At 39.7% G+C, this 18,568-nt stretch overlaps 1 protein-coding gene across 2 annotated transcripts in view; it reads right to left on the bottom strand.

The window, feature by feature from the left end:
• Nucleotides 1-18,568, bottom strand: part of PDE6A (phosphodiesterase 6A, cGMP-specific, rod, alpha) — a 121,973-nt gene that overhangs the window by 52,374 nt on the left and 51,031 nt on the right. For both annotated transcript variants that reach the window (XM_006893703.1, XM_006893704.1), the window contains 2 exons: nt 17,839-17,903; nt 3,409-3,475 (listed from right to left, as the gene is read on the bottom strand). In XM_006893703.1, the coding sequence (XP_006893765.1) occupies nt 3,409-3,475; nt 17,839-17,903 (132 nt within the window). The remainder of the gene's footprint in view (nt 1-3,408; nt 3,476-17,838; nt 17,904-18,568) is intronic.

The following is an 18,568-nucleotide window of genomic DNA, read 5'->3' as shown; positions in this document are numbered from 1 at the left end:
TTGGTATAACACTGGTCTGTGCATTGCTGTACAGAGGTAACTCATGGTTGCTGTGATGCTAAACACTGTGACACTGATGTGTCAAATGTGATAATGGTTACCCATGGTGGACAGTGTTTGGTGGAGCTCCCCGATTAAAACAAGCTTGGAATCAGAAGTGGCATCTATTTCCGAAATAACTTGCCTCTGGAAACCCTATGAATGTGGAGAAATGATGAAAGTTATACAAGTGTTCAGGTCTTTGGTTCGTAGGGTCACTATGAGTCATCTATGACTCAATGGCACTTAACAACATTGGTTTGCTTACAAAGTTAGTATACATCATGTTTTACACTGTCCTTCATTCACACTGTGTGTCATACAATCTTTCCCATTCATTATGTTTTATAAAATTAATCACCATCAGACCATGCCCATTATTGCTCTGTGTTTCCAGATCCCAGAAAAATCTTTCTTCTTTCTTTTATTCTTCTTCCCTTCAAGAGAAGTTATTTTCTTGATACAGAAATTCTAAATTAGAATAAGAAGTGAACAAGGTAGATCTGCTTATATACTCAGATTCCTTTCTATAAAATAGACCCAGTTGATGCTCCCATAGAAGATACTTTTCTGATCCATGTACTGTTCTGACAATGGACACTGTGTCCAGCTGCGTGGTGTGAGCACTGCACAGACACATCACACCCTGTGGGCAGGTGCTGGCTGATTTATCTTCATCAGTTGCCTTTGTTCTCCGGTGTATCCCAGACCTTTACTCTGACCTCTCTGAGGGCTCATCCTTTCAGCCCAGGAGTCTCTCCCATCCTGATAAAGGAACTCTTCCCTTATCTCTGTGTAGTCCCCACAGCAACTCCCTTGGCTTTCTCTTCCACTTTCCTCTTGTGCTTCCCACCTTCTCCCTACCCTCACTCCTCAGCAGATCACCCCCTCATTCCTGTCTTCATCTCATCACCAGATCTACTTTCTTGAGGTTCACTAATGACTTCCTAATTGCCCAACCAGATGGAGGTTTTCAGTTCACATCTCCCCTTTGTGGGATTTGGCCCTCTCCCTCCTGTCTGACACATTCCACTTCCTTGGTTTCCATGACACTGCCTTCGCATGGTGCTTCACATGCCTCTAACATGCCTCCTGCCTCTCCTTTACTCATGCCTTTCTCTCTACACAAACTTTAAATGCCAGCATCCTACACAATGCCCTTTTCACTCTTCCTGGGTGGCTTCACGCACACTCAGGGTTTCAATCACCAAGTGGTCCTAAATGCTTCCACATCTCTGTCTCCCACCCTCTCTTTCCCCACAGTTCCATCTCCTCATCCACCTGCCAGACATTTGCTCCTGAAAAATATTTAAACGTCTTCTTGCTTGAAACTGACCACAGCCCATACGCAAGCCCGATGGTGCGCTATTCCTTCAGTCTAGAAGCTAAAAGGAGATTTGATGCTTCTCTCTCCTTCTATCCCTGCTCACAATCAATCACAAAGTCCTGCTGGTTTTTCAACATTTCTCAGATCTAACCCGGATCTTCCTCTCTACACATATTTGTTGAAGTTGTCAGAGTATTAAATGAATAGTGAATTTACTTAGTGCCTGCCCACCCACTGTCCCAGAGCCTGCCCACTTAGATCAGTGCTCTCTGGCAACAATAGCTGTGCTTTTATTTATTCATTTGCTGCCTGAGTTTCGTTAAGACATTAAGCATCACTGGCATGGAACGATGCACTAGCCTTCTCACTAGTTGCTCTGTCTGCAGTCTTAGTCACTCTAGGAGTTTTTTTCTCAGAACTGTAGAAATTATGCTTCAAAATAAGTCTGAGTCACCCGTGTTCTGTATTCAGAGAGCCAATCACAGTGCCTGGTGCATAGAAAAGCTGAGCAAATAAACACTCTGCTACCCAAAAAGCATTTTTATGGCAATGTGAATCTCCTGCTGGAAAGCCCATCAGCGGTAGATTAAAGCACCAGCCTCTCGCCCTGGCACTCAGAGCCTCCTGGGATCTACTCCTTTGCTTCCTCTCTGATGATGTCTCCACAGTGAACTGTGCTGCTGACCCAGAGGGTACACATCTCCAGCGATTCAACATCACCAGTGGCTCCATGGGAGGAAGGTGGGCAGAGTCTCCTCCCATGGTGATTTAAAGCCTCAGAAACTGGATGGAAGGTCTCTGTGAGTCAGAACTGACGTTACGACAGCCATTATTGGAAGCCTCATCTCTCATCACCTTCCTACTCTGGTGACATTGAACTGCACACATCATGCTGCTTCAAACCTCCACACCTTTGCCCATGTTCTTCCTTCCATCTGGAAATCCCCTTTCCTGCCTCTACCTGTCTAAAAATTATAGTTCAAAACTCAACTGAGACCAACACATACTAGAAAGGCTTTTCTGCTGCCCTCTGGCTGGTTTAGGTGCCCCTGCCTCGATGTTCCCAGAATCCGCTACATGCATCCCTGTTGAGGTCTCATCACACTGTACTCTAGGTATCTGTCAATAAGGATTCTTTGTCATTTGACTGTCTTATTTGATGTAAGAGTAGGAACTGTATCAGAGTCATCTTTGTATCCCCAGAGCCAATCACATTACTTGACATATAGAAAGTCATCAGTAAGTAAGCACTCAGCTGCACAAACAGCCTTATGCCAGAGGAAGGATACAGAGATGGCCAGGCTTGGATCAATGACAAGAGGTACTATCTGGGGCAGCGGGAGTGGAATGAATGTGTGGGTGGTAATAGACATGATCCTTCTCACTGGGAAAGGGAATGTTCTTACTCCACTGTTGCTCCTGAGTGGTGAGGTATGGTGTGAAAAGATGAAATATTTGGACTCTGCCATATTATATCCTATACAGCGTGCAAATGGGTAACACATTCAGATGCTAACCAAATGCTGCCAAGTTGGAGTTCACCCAGAGGCATCTAGAAAGAAATGCCTGGGGGTATACTGCCAAAATATTAGGCACTGAAAACTCCATGGAGCATAGTTCTACTCACAAGTGGGTTTGTCATGAGTTGGAATTGACTTGACAGCAACTGGTTGGTACATGACATGACTGGACGCTGTGAGAATGGGAGGTTGGGAGACATATTAAGGATCTGACTTGAGAGATTGGGATTTAGTCTGTTTGGCCCACAGAGCATTCCTTTGTCCCTGGCACACATGTGCACACATCTCTAGCTGTCATGTGAGGAGTATGTCTCCGTGGATTACATATTTCCTCAAGGTTCAATTCTTTTCATGTTCTTAGGTCAAATGTCAAATGAATTCTAGACCAAGCTAAGGAAACGAGTGAACCAGCCTTTTGGAAACTCAACAGTTCCCACATTATTTCTTCTACTCTCTGGATGGAAACCCTTTCACTCTTCTTTGTGATGAAAAACTCTACTCTTTCAATATTGTATCACTTACCAGGCCATGCTGAGCAACATAGGTAGGAAGTCCGCTTACTAAAGCCCAGTGATCAGGAGGTGGATTCCTGTAAAAGTCAAAGACAAGTCATGACTTTAAATATATATATTCTATAATAGTAACACACACACACACACACACACACACACACACACATATTGTTAAATATGGTCGAGTCAAATCTGACCCATAGCTGACCCTCTGGCAAGTTTTCAGAAGCAGTTAATCTCACAAGAAGAGATTGCCCATCTTTCTCCTGCAGAGCAGCTGATAGATTTGAAACGACCCATAATTGACCCTCCAACAGGTTTTCAGAGGCAGTTAATTGTATGGGGGAGATGTACATTTAAAAAAGCCTGATGTGATTATGTTCATTGATACCACTAAAATATATATGTGAAAAGCTATACAATGGCTAAGGTTTTTTTGGTTGTTTTTTGTTTGGTTTGGTTTGGTTTGGTTTGGTTTGGTGTGTATGTGTATGTGTGTGTGTATGTTGTTGTTTACTGTCAAGTTGGAACTGACTCATACCTGACCCTCCAACAGGTTTTCAGAGATAGTAAATTGCACGAGAGGCAATTGTCCATCTTTCTTCTGTGTTGCAGCTGGTAAATTTGAACTGCATGCTTTTGAGATTGCAACACAGTTTCTTATCACTAGAACAATATATACACACACACACACATGCACGCGCGCGCGTGTGTGTGTGTGTGTGTGTAGGAACTCTGATGGTCTAGTAGTAAGGAGCTTTGCTATTAACCAAAAGCAGGTGGTTTGGATCCATCAGATGCTCCCCAGGAGAAAGAAGTTTATATCTTCTTCTGTTGTCCTAGGTGAATAAAGATCAACTGCTATGGCTTGGATGGTCACTTGCAAGCTTTTAAGAACCCAGACAGTAAACAATTAACTATGAAATGGAACAGAAGGACTGAACACATTATTAGATACATTAACTGAGATGTTCTGTGAAATTATGACCCTTCTAAAATTTATTTTGTTAAATTTATTTCTAAGACAGTACTGTGCTTCTTAGTTTCCCTTAAAGCTACACATTATACATGTATAATTATTGAATAGACCATCCTCTCCATCCCTTCTTTGCACTGGCATCTTCATCATGAATGCAGTGCCCTGTATGTAAGGAACTATTTCTGACTCTGTTTTGTGTTAATCTATCTGTGGAGTTTATCTTTCAATATGACATTCCTACCCATTGAATTGGAGATAGGTGGGAGTATGTAAATAGGGCATGTTAGCCTACTCACAAGGGGATTGGTTAGTCTTGCCATTAAACTGAGTGGATCCAGCAGCAAAAAGAAAAAAAAAACCTCACTGCCAGGAAAAGAGCAAGCAAGAAGCCTATAGGATCAACAGCAGCAGTCACAGTGGACAACCAGAGACCTGATGTGAGACAGAACCTTGAGACTGCTACACCATTGGAACTGGAGCTAAAACTTTTGTCTAAGTTTGTTAGACAACTGGGGGTGGAGAGACTCAACACTGACAGGATTGAGAACTTTGTAACACTCACCTAATGCTATGAAGCTCAAGGCTAAAGTGCCTGAGAGCACATACTGGGAGTTGTCTCGTGTGTATTCTGCTACTAATCTGGATTATAAACTTTTGATTTCCCTAATATGGCTCTGTGAGCTAATACATTGGATTTTGGACCCAGTAAAGCAAGAATATTGATATTGAGATGACTAGAAAGGGGTATAGGAGTGTGGAGGAACATGCCTGTCCTAAAGGAATATGATTTTGGGTTGTTGATGCTGTTGACAAGGACAGTTCCCCTTTGTGATGTTGGTAAAGGTCAGATATGGCTGTCCTTACATGGCCTTTGCTCCTTTTTTGCCATCCATGTGGAATTATCATACTGTCCAAATTATCATTGTTTTGTTTTTGTTGTTAAGATTCTGTTGAGTCAACTACAACTAATAGTGATCCTATAAAGAACAGATCAAAACCTTGTCCTCTCCTGTACCACCCTCACAATTTCTGCCCATTGTTGTAGTTGCTAGTTGAGGGTCTTCTCTTTCACTGACCCTCCACATTTCCAAGCATAACATCATTTTCCAAGGACTGGCCCCTTCTGAAAACATTCCAAAGTATGTGAGATGAAGTTTCACTACCTTTGCCTCTATGGAGCACCTTGATTGTACTTCCCCAAGACAGATTTATTCTATTGGAAGGACATATGGTGTTTAATATTCTTTGCCAACATCATAATTCAAAGGCATTCTTCAATCTTCCTTATTCACTGTCAATCTTTCACGTGCGTATGAGGCAATAGAAAATTTCATGACTTGGGTCAGGCTCATCTTTGTCTTTAAAGTGACATGCTTAAAAATAAAATAAAATAAAGTGACATACTTGCTCTTTAGCACTTTCAAGAGGTCCTTGACAACAGATTTTCCAGTACATCTTTTGATTTTTTTAGTTGTGATTCTGGGTGTTGACTGTGGATCCAAGTGAAATAAATTCCTTAACAACACCAATCTTTTCTCCATCTATCATAATGATGCCTCTATGTCTAGTTGGAATTTTTTTTCCTTGTTGTTGAAGTATAATTCAGATTGAAGGCTGTAGTCTTTAACCATAATTTCATAGTAAATCTTGAAATCTGATTAGGCAAGTTCTTGCATTTTGATCTTCAAAAGTGTCTTCACTAATCTTGGTCTCTTGCATTTTCTTATAAACTTTAGAATCAACTCATCAAGTTTTAATCTTATAAAAGATAGATCTTCGAAGTTTTTGTTTAAGACAGGGGGTAATGTTATTATTTTTACCCTATAATATTATTAAAATAACTATGTATAATCTTAATTATAAAATTTGGGGCAAGAATCATTAACAACTTGCAATATACTGATGACGCACAAACTTGCTTCCTAAAAATTAAGAATAGCTGAAGTACTTACTGATGACACTCAAAGACTATTGTGTATAATAAAGATGACACTTTGAGGCCTTGAACACTAAGGAGAGAAGACCAGATGAGCTATGGGAGGATATCAAGAATACTATCCGTGAAGGATGCAAAAGGTCATTACAAAGACAGAGGAGGAAGAAAAGACCAAGATGGATGTCAGAAGAGACTCTGAATACTGCACTGGAGTGCCAAGAAGCCAAAGCACAGGGAAGAAATCAAGAAGTGAAGAAGCTGAACAGAAAATTTCAAAGGGCAGCTTGGGAATACATAATAAAATATTATAATGAAATATGCAAAGAACTAGAGTCAGAAAATCAAAAGGGTTGAACTTGTTCAGCATTTCTTAAGCTGAAAGAACTAAACAAAATCAAACATCGAGTTGCAATACTTAAGGATACTATGGATAGAATAATGAGTGATCCAGGAAGCACCAAAAGAAGAGAGGAAAGTGTACAACAATGAATGGATGAAAATTCAACTTTCCTGTAAGCTTTCATTAAAATCACAATTAAAAAAAAAAACAGAAGGAAGGAAGGAGCACACAGAGTCACTGTAACAAAAAGAACTGGCTGACATAGAAGTTTCTCACGAAACAATTTATGTTCAAGAAGCAATGGTGACGAACGAGGAAGGTCAAGCTACTCTGAAGGATTTGGGGAGGGAGGAAGGCCCCAGGAATTAATGGAAAACCAATTAACATATTTTAATAATCAGATACAGTCCTGGAAGTGCTCACCAGGTTGTGCCAAGAAATCTGGAAGACAACTCACTGGTCAACTGACTGGAAGAGATCAATATTTATTGCCATTCCAAGAAAAGGTGATCCAATAGAGTGTGGAAACCATAGAACAATATCACTAATATTACATGCCACCAAAATCCTGCTGAAGATTGCCCAAAAGTGGCTGGAACAGTTCATGAACAGAGAACTACCAGAAATACAAGCTGGGTTGAGAATAGGCAATGGCACTGAGACATCATTGCCAATGTGTCAGATGGATCTTGACTAAAAGGAAAGAGTACCAGAGGAATATACATCTGTCTGATTAACTATTCAAAGGCATTTGACTACGTGGACCATAACAAATTGTGGTTAACTTTGAGAAGAATGAGAATCCCAGAACACCTGATTGTGCTCATGCAAAACCTATACTTGGACTAGGAAGCAGTTGTCAGACAGAGCAAGAAACACTGCTCGGTTCAAAACCAGAAAAAGAGTGTGTCAGGGATGTGTCCGGTCTCCATACCTTTTCTTTTTCTTTTTTTTTTAAATTTTTTATTTAAATAACATTCCGTTTATTACAAATGTTTAGTATTGGCTTCTAATACTTCCCCCCTTTTGTTTTTATCATAATTATGTTATCATCTAGACGAGCATCCTATCATCTAGATGAGCATCCCATACCTTTTCAATTTATATGCAGAACAGATCAATTGAGAAGCTGTATTAATATGAGGAGTAATATGGCATCAGGACTGGAGGAACACTAATCAACAATCTGCATTATGTAGATGATACAACCTTACTTGCTGAAACTGAAGAGGACCTGAAGCATCTACTGCAGAGGGTCAAAGATTTCAGTTTGCAATATAGATTAAAGCTCAATATCAAGAAAACAAAGATTCTCACCACGGGGTAAATTGGCAGCACCATGATGGATGGAGAAGAAATTTCAATTCAATTTCAGCTTGTTTGGCTCTGCAATCAACACTCTTAGCACCAGCAATCAGGAAATCAAAAGACAAATTTCATTAGGGATATCTGTTGTCAGGGACCTCTCCAGAGAGCTGAAAAGCAAAGATGTCAGTCTTGAGACTAAAGTGACCCAATCAGGCTATGGTCTTCGCAATTACTTGCAATCCATCAGAGAGCTAGACAATGACCAAGGATAACAGAAAAATAATTGATGCCTTTGAGTTGTGGTGCTGGAGAAGAGTTTTGAATATGTCAAGGAGAACTAATAGGCTTGTTCTGAGGAGGGTGAAACCAAGCTGCTTCTTGTAGGCAAGGATTGTGAGACTGTTTCACATAGTTTGGGTATGTAGCCAGGAGTTACCAGTCTTTGGAGAAGGATATCATGCTTGGAAGGATGGAGGGACAGCACAGAAGAGGAAGACCTCAGATGAAATGAATTGACATAGTAACTGGAGTAACGGGGGCAGATGTGTCAGAGACAGTGAGACTGGCTCAGGCTAGGGCAGAGTTCAGAGCTATTGTGCATAGGGTTGCTATAAATCCTAGTGGAATCAAAGGCACATAACAGCAGCCTTATCTTTTAGGTAAGTCTTATAAATAGTGTGTATTTATGAAGCCCTGAAAAAGAGATAATACTGGCTACCAACTAGTTTTTAATGAAAGCTTTTTATCACCTGTAATTTTCATCTATTCATATTAACAGAGTTCTTTTACTATTTAAAAGTATATTTTTTAAATTTTACTTCAGAAATGTTAGAAAGAGGAAAACTGCATCTTAGTATAAATGAATTGTGATAGATTTCTTCCTTATCCAGTCTGGTAATCTTTATCATTTATTTAGTGCATTTCACTTATTTATATTGAATGTCATTTATTTGGATTCAAATATCACCTTGATATGTGTTATTTTCCCCATCTGCTCTATGACCTTTTTCTAATATTTTGGTTTTTCTTTTCATTGTTTCAAGTAAGCATTTATTTACATGTGGTGCTGTTTACTGAAAGGTCAAAGGTTTGAATCTACTATCTGCCCTGTGGGAGAACTACGGACAGTCTTCTTCCACAAATATATACAACCTCTCAACCTCTGAAACACGGGGGGGTCAATACGAGTGGGAATTCTCTCGACAGCAGTGGGGATTTCCCACAATTACTTTGGAGTCATACACTGTGGCAGACACCTCAAAGTAAGCAGAATGTTTACAAATATTCTGGTTCTATCTCCTGTGCAAAAGTAAGGATTGCATATCTTGCCACATTAACTTAAATTTGGCTCTATGTCTAACTTTGGTTCTAAAAAAAAAATGTGAGCACAAGTCATATGTTACCTTAAGAGGGATGTTTTAAGAATCAGTGTGTTTTTGTGCCAGTTTCTCTTTCCTCTGTGAAGATTTGTCAACTTTGCTATGTTCAAAATGGCGATTATTCTGCCAACCTGGCTTCCACCAGTCTATAGACAACACATTGTGTTACTGTTGTTGTTAGGTGCTGTCAATTTGAGTACGAATCACAGCAACCCTGTGAACAGCAGATCTGAATCCTGTCCTATCCTGTGCCATCCTCACTGTCTCTGACACACTAGAGCCCATTGTTGTAGTCACTGCATTAATCCTTCTCATCAAGGGTCTTCCTCTCCTTCATTGATCCTCTAGCTTTCCTAGCATGATCACCCTTTCCAAGGAATAGCCTCTTCTAGCAACATGCTCAAAGTATATGTCATCTTCGTCTCCAAGGAGCAATCTGGATGTACTTTCTCCGAGATGTATCTGCTTGTTGCTAGGCCATGAGATATTCAGTACTCTTTTCCAACACTACAGCACAAAGGCATCAATTCTTCTTCTGTCAACCTTATTCATTGTCCAGCTCTCAGAAGCATAGCAAGTGATGGAAAAGACCATGGCGCACATTAGTCTTCAAACTGACACCATTGTTCTTCAGTAATTTTGAGAAGTCCATGAGAGAGGACTTGCCCAGTGCCATGAATCTCCTGATCTCCTGACTGCTGGTACCAAGGGTGCTGATTGTGGGTCCAAGTAAGATGAAATTGTTGACAGTTTCAATCTTTTCTCCATCTATCATGATGTTGCAGCTATTCCCAGCTGCACTCGCCAGCTGGCAATTGACCTGTTTGTTAGATTGTTGTTAGGTGCCATCGAGTCGAGTACAATTCATTACAACCCTATGAACAAAAGATGTGAATTCTGTGCCATCTTCAAATTTCCCACAAGAGTCCATTGCATGTGGTATAATGGTAAAACAAACCTTTGACGTTTATATCATTAAGATCTTACGGGTTTTATCCCCTAAGCATTATCTAGCTTATCACGACTGATTTAAAAATTGAGATCAGAAATAAAATACTGTCATTCACCAAAATGTCTAAAACACATGACATAATTATTAAATGATGGAAATAGAGTCATGTGATTGGCAAAATGGTATGACTCATCTTTATTGAAACTTAAATTTAAGTTTTCCTGTAAATTAGGATACTTTCCTTAATCAATAAGATTCTGGTATCACTTAGAGTTCTTTAACCAGTGAAAACCTGGTAGCTTTTCAATGAAAAATTGCATACGCCAATCAGAAATAAGCTTCTGCTTTTGTCAATCAAACCAACCTCTGCTGATACTCAGTGAAGAACCTTTGCACACATGCCTTGGTAGCACCTGAGCTGTGAATATTCTTCCCAGAGGAACTCTCACTTCATGTTATTATATATATTATATAACTTCATGTTATTTATAACTCAGTTTTGACATAGTTTAGGAGCTAAGCATTTTATCAGGGATTAGAAGGATGTGATGAGGTTGTTGTCGTGTGCCATGGGTCAGAATCAACTCATAGCTGACCCTCCAGGGAGTGTCAGAGGCTGTCAATCTTGAGGAGATTAGCCATTTCTCTCCCTGAGAGCCGCTGCTGGGTCCTGACCACGTGCCTGTGGGTTAGTGCAGCTCCTGACCAGAGCTTGAGAAGCAGTGGGGAAACGTTAGAGCCACTGTGACCTATGACAAAAGGTGAAGGTAGTAAGCATGAAACTAGAAAACAGCTTAGAGAGCAGAACAGGTGAAGTGTATGTATCGGCCAAAATTAAGAAAGAGAGAGAGAGCAAGAGCAATAGACAAGTTTAGAAAAGAACTAGCCCCATGCAAACAGGAATGAAAGTGAATAGAAAAAGATAAAAATTCAGGAACTAAGGCAATTTCTCAACTCCAACTGGTAAAAGATAAACTGAGCAGAAGTTTCTCTGAGGGACAGAGGGTTATCACAATTCAGCCTGTGATCAGGAGCAATGCAGCATGGCTTATCACACCCTCTATTTAATCCTTTGTTTTTGTAGCTGAGCCTTCCACAGGTTTTTGGAGGCAGTTAATCTCTCCTGTAGGTTTTTAGATGAGCAGCTGGGAGGTAGATTTGAACTACCTGCCTTTGAATTGGTGGTGCAACTCCTTACCATGAAGCCACCAGAGCTCCCCATTTAAACTCTTAGAGTGCACAAGAGATTCAGGGAACAGAGGCTCAGGTGTGGCTCTCCCACTGAGCGTGACTGCCTCCCCAAGAAGCCTGCACTAAGGTTCTGAAAGCCTTGCTGTGCCTCAGGACCAGAGCAGCCAGTGTGGCTCTCAGTGGTTCACAGAGAAGCTAGGAAATCAACTTAAGAGTTTGAGAATGCTCCACTGACAAAATAATTATAAGCCTATACCAAATATTTTAAGTCTATATTGCTTGCTGAAAGTGAGAAGGACTTAAAATGCTTGTTCCAAAAGGTCAAAGACTACAGTCTTCACTATGGATTGCATCTCAACATAAGAAGACAAAAATCTTCTCCACTGGACTGATAAGCAATATCATGATAGATGAAGAAAGACGGAAATGTAGTTAGGAGATTAGGAGATGCACTAGAAAAGTCCACTGTCAGGGAACTCTCCAAATTACTGAGGAGCAATGTCAGCTTGAAGACTAAGATGTGTCTGATTCGAGTGATAGGCTTTTCCATTACTTGCTATACATCTGAGAGCTGGACAGTGAATAAAGACAACAGAAGAATTAATGCCTTTGGTTTGTGGTGTTGGGAAGAATACTGAATACACTGGCAAAAGAAAAAATAGGTATGCCTTTGAGAAAGTGCAGCCAAAATGCTCCTTGGAAGCAAGGATGGTGAAACTTTGTCTTACACAATTTGGGCATGTTGCTAGGAAAGGCTATTCCTTGGAAAGAGACATCATGCTAGGAAAGGTGGAGGGTCAATAAAAGAGAAGACCCTCAAGGAAATGGATTGACACAGTGACTGGAGCAATGAGCTTAAGTGTATCAAAAATTATGAGGATGGCACAAGATAGGACAGTGCTCAGGTCTGGTGTTCATAGGGTTGCTTTGATTCATTTTCAACTTGACAGCATCTAACAGTAACAATACTGAAAAGTCTTGTAACCTTGAGCCCCAGCCATCTGCATGCAGGTTCAGGACATAGTCCTGCAGGAATCCTTTCCTTTCTTTTATTCTCCACAATCACATCTAAAGAGGCATTAAGAACATATGCCTACCACCTGCAACCAGGAAAGGATAAAATAAGAGTGGGACCTTCTGAGAGTCAAATCATGTGCACATCCAAAAACTTCTCCAGCAGGGTAAAAAGGGAAGCCACAGACTGGGGAAAAAATATTTGGTAATGACATGTCTGATAAGGGATTTATAAGTGCCACAACAAGATAAAGGTAAATAATCCAGTTGAAAAATAGGCACAGGATATGAACAGACACTTCACCAAAGAAGACATTCAGATGGCAAACAAACACATGAGGAAATGTTCAAAATCCCTGGCTCTAAGAGAGATGCAAATCAAAACCACTATGGGATATCATCTCACCCCAGTAAGAATAGCAAAACTCAACAGAGAAGCAAACAACAAATGCTGGTGTGGTTGTGGAGAAACTGGAACCCTTATTCACTATTGGTGGGAGTGTAAAATGGTACAACTATAGAAGGCACTTTCTCAAAAATTTGGAAATAAAAATACCATTTGACCCAGCAATTCCACTACTGGAAATATACCCTAAAGAAACCAAAACTGCCACCCAAGCAGATATATGCACACCCATGTTTATTGAGGCTTTGTTCACAATAGCAAAGAGTTGGAAACAACCCAAGTGCCCATCAACAAATGAAGAGATAGAGAAGCTGTGGTATATTCACACAAGAGAATATTTATGCAGCACTGAAAAACAAAAGAACCCATGAAATATTATACAAAACGAGTGACCCTGGAATACATTATGCTGAGTGAAATATCTCAGTCACAAAAAGACAAATATTGCATAATTCCACTGTTATAAAACTGGACTGACATGGGGGTTGGGGGAAACTAAGAAAAGAGGGGATAAATAATGTACATGGCATTGAAACAGATGAGGGAAAGAACTGTATAAAAGGAATATATGATTAGGTATTATTGGTATGACAAGAGTCCAGAATACGAGATGCATAATAGAGTAGAATGGAGTGTGCGTGTCTGTCTAACAACGAAAGAATTTTATTTCCAAAGAAAAAAGCAATTTGGGGGTTGGGCAGGGTAGAAAATGTGCAACAATGAATGATGAAAATCCAAGTTCTCTATAAACTTTCATAAAATCTCAATAAATTAAAAAAAAGAACATATGCCTACCTTGGTGGTGTCATGATTACAAAACAAAAGTCGTTTGGCTGCAAATCTCAAGATTGGTGGGGTGAATCCCCATCTATCTCAGGGAGAATGACACGAAATCTGCTGCAGAAAATTGTGTAGCATTGTGGTAGTTCCATTCTGCTCTGTTAGGTTGCTAAATCAGAATCAACTGACAGGAGTGAGTTTAGTTTGAGTTTGAGGGGCTGAGATGCCTGCCCTATTTTCTTGCCTTTTTCATCCTGTCTTGTGTCCTCCTGAACCCTAGATACACTTACATAGAAAGTTGAAAAGCAATGATCTCATCCTATTATCTAATCCCTGTCAATCCCAACTCTACAGCTGGGAAACAGAAGCAAACAAATAGAAACAAATTTTAAAAATATAATAAAATTCCAAACCAGTTGCTGTTAAGTTGATTCCAACTCATGGCCACCCTATCTGTTTATAGAACAGGTTCCATAGGATTTTCAAGGCGGTGGCATTTTGAAAGTAGAGCTCTAGGATTTTTTGTTAACATCTTTTGGGCTTAAACTGCCAACTTTTTGTTAATAAACAAGTACTTAAGAGTTTGCATTTTCCAGAGACTCCTGTAGCCCAGATAGGGAACTGAATTACACCAGATCTGAGATACTGACTCAGAACCTGGCACAATATAACTGTGTTCAAGTCTCTTTTTTACTTGCATCTCATTTCCCATCCGGCATAGTTCTTTCTTTTCATTATAATGAAATATGCAGAGACCTGGAATTAGAAAATCAAAAGAGAAGAATACATTTGGTATTTCTTTTTTTCTAATTTTTTTAATTAATTTTAATATTAGTTTACAGAGACTTAGGGCTTCCAGTCATTCATTGTTGCACTATTCTACCTGCCCATTCACTCACTCCCCTCACCCCTGATTCACTCTTCTCCTTGAAAAGTAAAACTCTTTCATTGTTATGCAATCCCTCCCCCCAAGTCCACTCCACTGTGCAGCCTTCATTCTGGACTCCTGTCATGACAATAATACCCAATCGCATACCCCTTCTGTTCTCTCCCTCATCTGTTTCAATGCAGTATACATCATTCCTCCCCTCCTTCTCTGTCTTCTCTCAACCCCAATGTTTTTCCCATTTTACAACAGTGGCACTATGCAGTATTTGTCCTTTTATGATTGAGATATTTCACTCAGCATAATGTCCTCCAGGATCACCCATTTTGTATAATATTTCATGAGTTTCTTGGTTTTCAATGCTGCATAGTATTCCATTGAGAACACATTTTATATTTCTTAAGTACAAAGAATTAACAACAACAGTATCTAATTAGAATAGTGAATGATTCTACAGGCAAACTACTGAATGACCCAGAAAGTGTCAAAAGAAGATAGAAGATATAGAGTTACTGTACCAAAAAACAATTGGTCAACTTTAAACCATTTAAAGAGGCAGCATATGATCAAAAATAGCAGTAGTAAAAGGAAGAAGTTCAGTCTATACTGAAGGCATTAATGAATAACAAGGCTCTAGGCATTGACAGAATACCAATTAAAATGCCCTAACAACAGGACACAGCCTGGACTTGGTCATTAATTCATGCCAAGAAATTAGAGGCACCTGCCCAACCAACTGGAAAAGATAGATATTTGTACCCATTCCAAAGAAAGGATTGTTTTCCACAGCAAAGTGGAGATTACCAATTGGTATCAAAAATGTCACACACAAGTAAAATCTTGCTAGATTTTAAAAATAGCTAGAGTAGTATATACATTAGCAGGGAATTGCTAGAAATTCAAACTAGATTAAGAAGTCCTGGAATGAGGGATATAATTGCTATTGTCAGATAGATCTTGACTGAAGTAGAAAAAGATGTTTACCTGTGTATCACTGACTATTTTTTAAAATTCATTTTTGTTTTATATTGGTTTGCATACACAATTTATTATTATTGACTATTGAGTAAAAAAGCATTCATTTGTGGGGATTATAATAAATTATTAATTAATTACACTGAGAAGAATGAGAACTCTAGAACATTTAATTGTACTTATGTGGACCGTAAGCCAAGAAGACCAAGAAGACAGTCATTAGAACAGAACCAGAGGATCCTGTTGTTGTTGGGTACCCTCAAATTGGAAGAGACTCATAGCTGACCCTCCTATAGATCCTGAAAAGAGGATCCTGAGTGATTTAAAATCACAAAATATGTGCATCAGTGTTGCATCCCTTTACCATATCTATTCAGTTTGTATGCTAAGCAAATAATCCAAGCAGCTGCACCATATACAAAAAGAAAAGGCATCAAAACTGAAGGAAAATTCATCAACAACTTGCGATATGCAGATGACACAGCTTTGTTTGTAGAAAACTAAAACTTAAAGCACTTTTGGATAAAACTCTAAGACTATATAGCCTATGGATTAAACTTCAATATAAATAAAACTAAAATGCTCATAACTGGACAAATAAACAATATCATGATAAATGGAGAAACATGAAAATTATTAAGGACTTTATTTTACTTGGGTCCACAATCAACACTCATAGAAACATCAGTCAAGAAATAAAACACTTGCCCATTAACAAAAGAATGGATAGAGAAGCTGTAGTAGTATATTCACACAATGGAATACTATGCAGCATTGAAAAACAAGGAACTCATGAAATATTATGCAAAATGGATGACCCTGGAGGACATTATGCTGAGTGAAATATCTCAGCTACATAAGGACAAATATTGCCTAGGGTCTCTGTTGTAAAACGGGACTGACATCGGGGTTGAGGTTAGACAGAGAAGGAGGGGAGGAATGATGTATACTGCATTGAAACAGACGAGAGAGAGAACTATTTAAAAGGGATATATGATTGGGTATTACTGTCATTACAGGAGTCCAGAGTGAAGACTGCACAGTAGAGTGGACTTGGGGGGAGGGATTGCATAACAATGAAAGAGTTTTACTTTTCAAGGAGGAAAGCGAACTGGGTGGGGGGCAGGCAGGGAGAAAAGTGCAACAATGAATGACTGGAAACCATAAGACTCTGTAAACTTTCATTAAAATTATATTTTTTTAAAACGAGAAAAAAGAAAAAGAAAGAAAACACTGTGTGGAGGGAGGGAAATGTGCAACAATGAATGAATTTTTTAAAAAGAAATTAAACACTGCATTGCATTGGGTAAATCTGCTGCAAAGGATATTTTTCTTTCTTTGTTTTTATTTTAATTATTCATTAGCAAAGGACTTTTTTTTTCAGCAACATGCTCAAATAATATATTTAAGATAAATAATGATTCATTATGGTGAGTGTGGTTGCATTCAATGTAAAAATATGCAGTGAAATTTTATAACACATACCGACCTTTTTAAAGATCAAAGATGTCACTTTGAGGAAAAAGTGTGCCTGACCCAAGTAATTTGTTGTTATTTTTATGTGCCGTGAGCCAGAATGAACTCATAACTGACCTGACCCTCCGAGTCAACTTATAGCTGACCCTCCAGCAGGAATTCAAAGGCAATACACAGCCTAGACTGTCACTGCCCATCTTTCTCCCATCTAGGATTTGAAGAGGTAGATTTGAACTGTGTGCCTTTGGGTTGGCAGTGCAGTGCCCTTGTGTATTTTCAGTTGTCTTGTATGCATGTGAAAAAGACAATGGACACCAAGTAAGGAAGACCAGAGGAGAGCTAATGCCTTTGATCTGGTGTTGGGGAAGAATATTGAACAAACCATAGACTGATAGAAGAACAAACAAATCTGTCTAAGAAGAAGTGCAGTCAGAGAAAAACATATCAGAGGCTTCATCTCACGCCCTTTAGCTAGTTATCAGGAGGGGCTAGTCCCGAGAGAAAGGTGTGTGTGATAAAATAGAAAGGTAGTAAAAAGATGAAGGCCTTCAAAACGCTAGACAGACACAGTAGCTGCAACAGTGGGCTGAGATGAGTAGTGATGGTGGAGATAGCCCAAAACAAGGTGGTATGTTGTGCTGATGCACATAGGGTTACTGTGAGTCAGAGCTGGCTGGCACCGAACAATACAGTTCTCTCCACCGTTCTGCACTGTCTCTAACCAAATATGTGGCCTCCTTGGCTGTGGTTACCATTGAACTTGGAATGAATACCTTAGAGACATTGATACCTTGCACATGCTTTGAGAAGAAACTTACGGAATGACTTTGATGTCTTCTTTGCCATGCAGGATGTAGTCAATGACCTTGTAGAAGTTGATTTCCTGGACAAAAAAAGACAGAAAAATGATATATTGTAAAAGCTATAGACAGAACCTTGGTGAGAGAAGGTCCATGAAATGAGGCTTGTTCTCAACCCTGTGCCCTGTGGTTTTCAGACACCACAAGACCTGAGCAAGCTCCCTAAGCTGACTGTTGGGGCCGACTCCCAGGACTCGGGGTTCTCCGTGGGCACAGCACAGCAGCCAGGCAGGGGGCTGGCATTTAGACTGAGTAGACAGATGGGAAGTTTTACAAGGTTACCTGGGCTTGAGTACAAAGAGAAAGGGTTGAAGACTGTGAAAGACTAAAGGGAATGAGAGGAGGAAGGAAGATTCCACCCCATTCAGGATCATGAGCAATTCAGCCACCCTTCCTCCAAGGATCTGACAGCCTTTCTCCTCACTTCACACTCAGTTGCTCTTTGCTGGATTGCCTCTTCTAAACCTGCCTTCCCAGTCATGACTGATGCCTCTAAATTTATTTTCCACCCCTTTCCACTTTCCTACACCATTAAAACTCATTCTCTTAAAGTCCACCCCACCTCAGTTTCTGTCAAATCTCTTTCACCTTATAGACACCACCATATGTTGTTGTTGTTATATGCCATCAAGTCACCTGCAACTCATAGCGACCTTATGTACATCTCTAAACTCTGCTGTATCCTGTG

The sequence above is a fragment of the Elephantulus edwardii genome, unplaced genomic scaffold (genome assembly GCF_000299155.1).
Source record: "Elephantulus edwardii isolate Elephantulus edwardi_28Jun2011 unplaced genomic scaffold, EleEdw1.0 scaffold00130, whole genome shotgun sequence".
NCBI classification, from domain to species: domain Eukaryota; kingdom Metazoa; phylum Chordata; class Mammalia; order Macroscelidea; family Macroscelididae; genus Elephantulus; species Elephantulus edwardii.
Note: the sequence above shows the minus strand (reverse complement) of the source record. Positions and strands in the feature narration are given on the sequence as shown.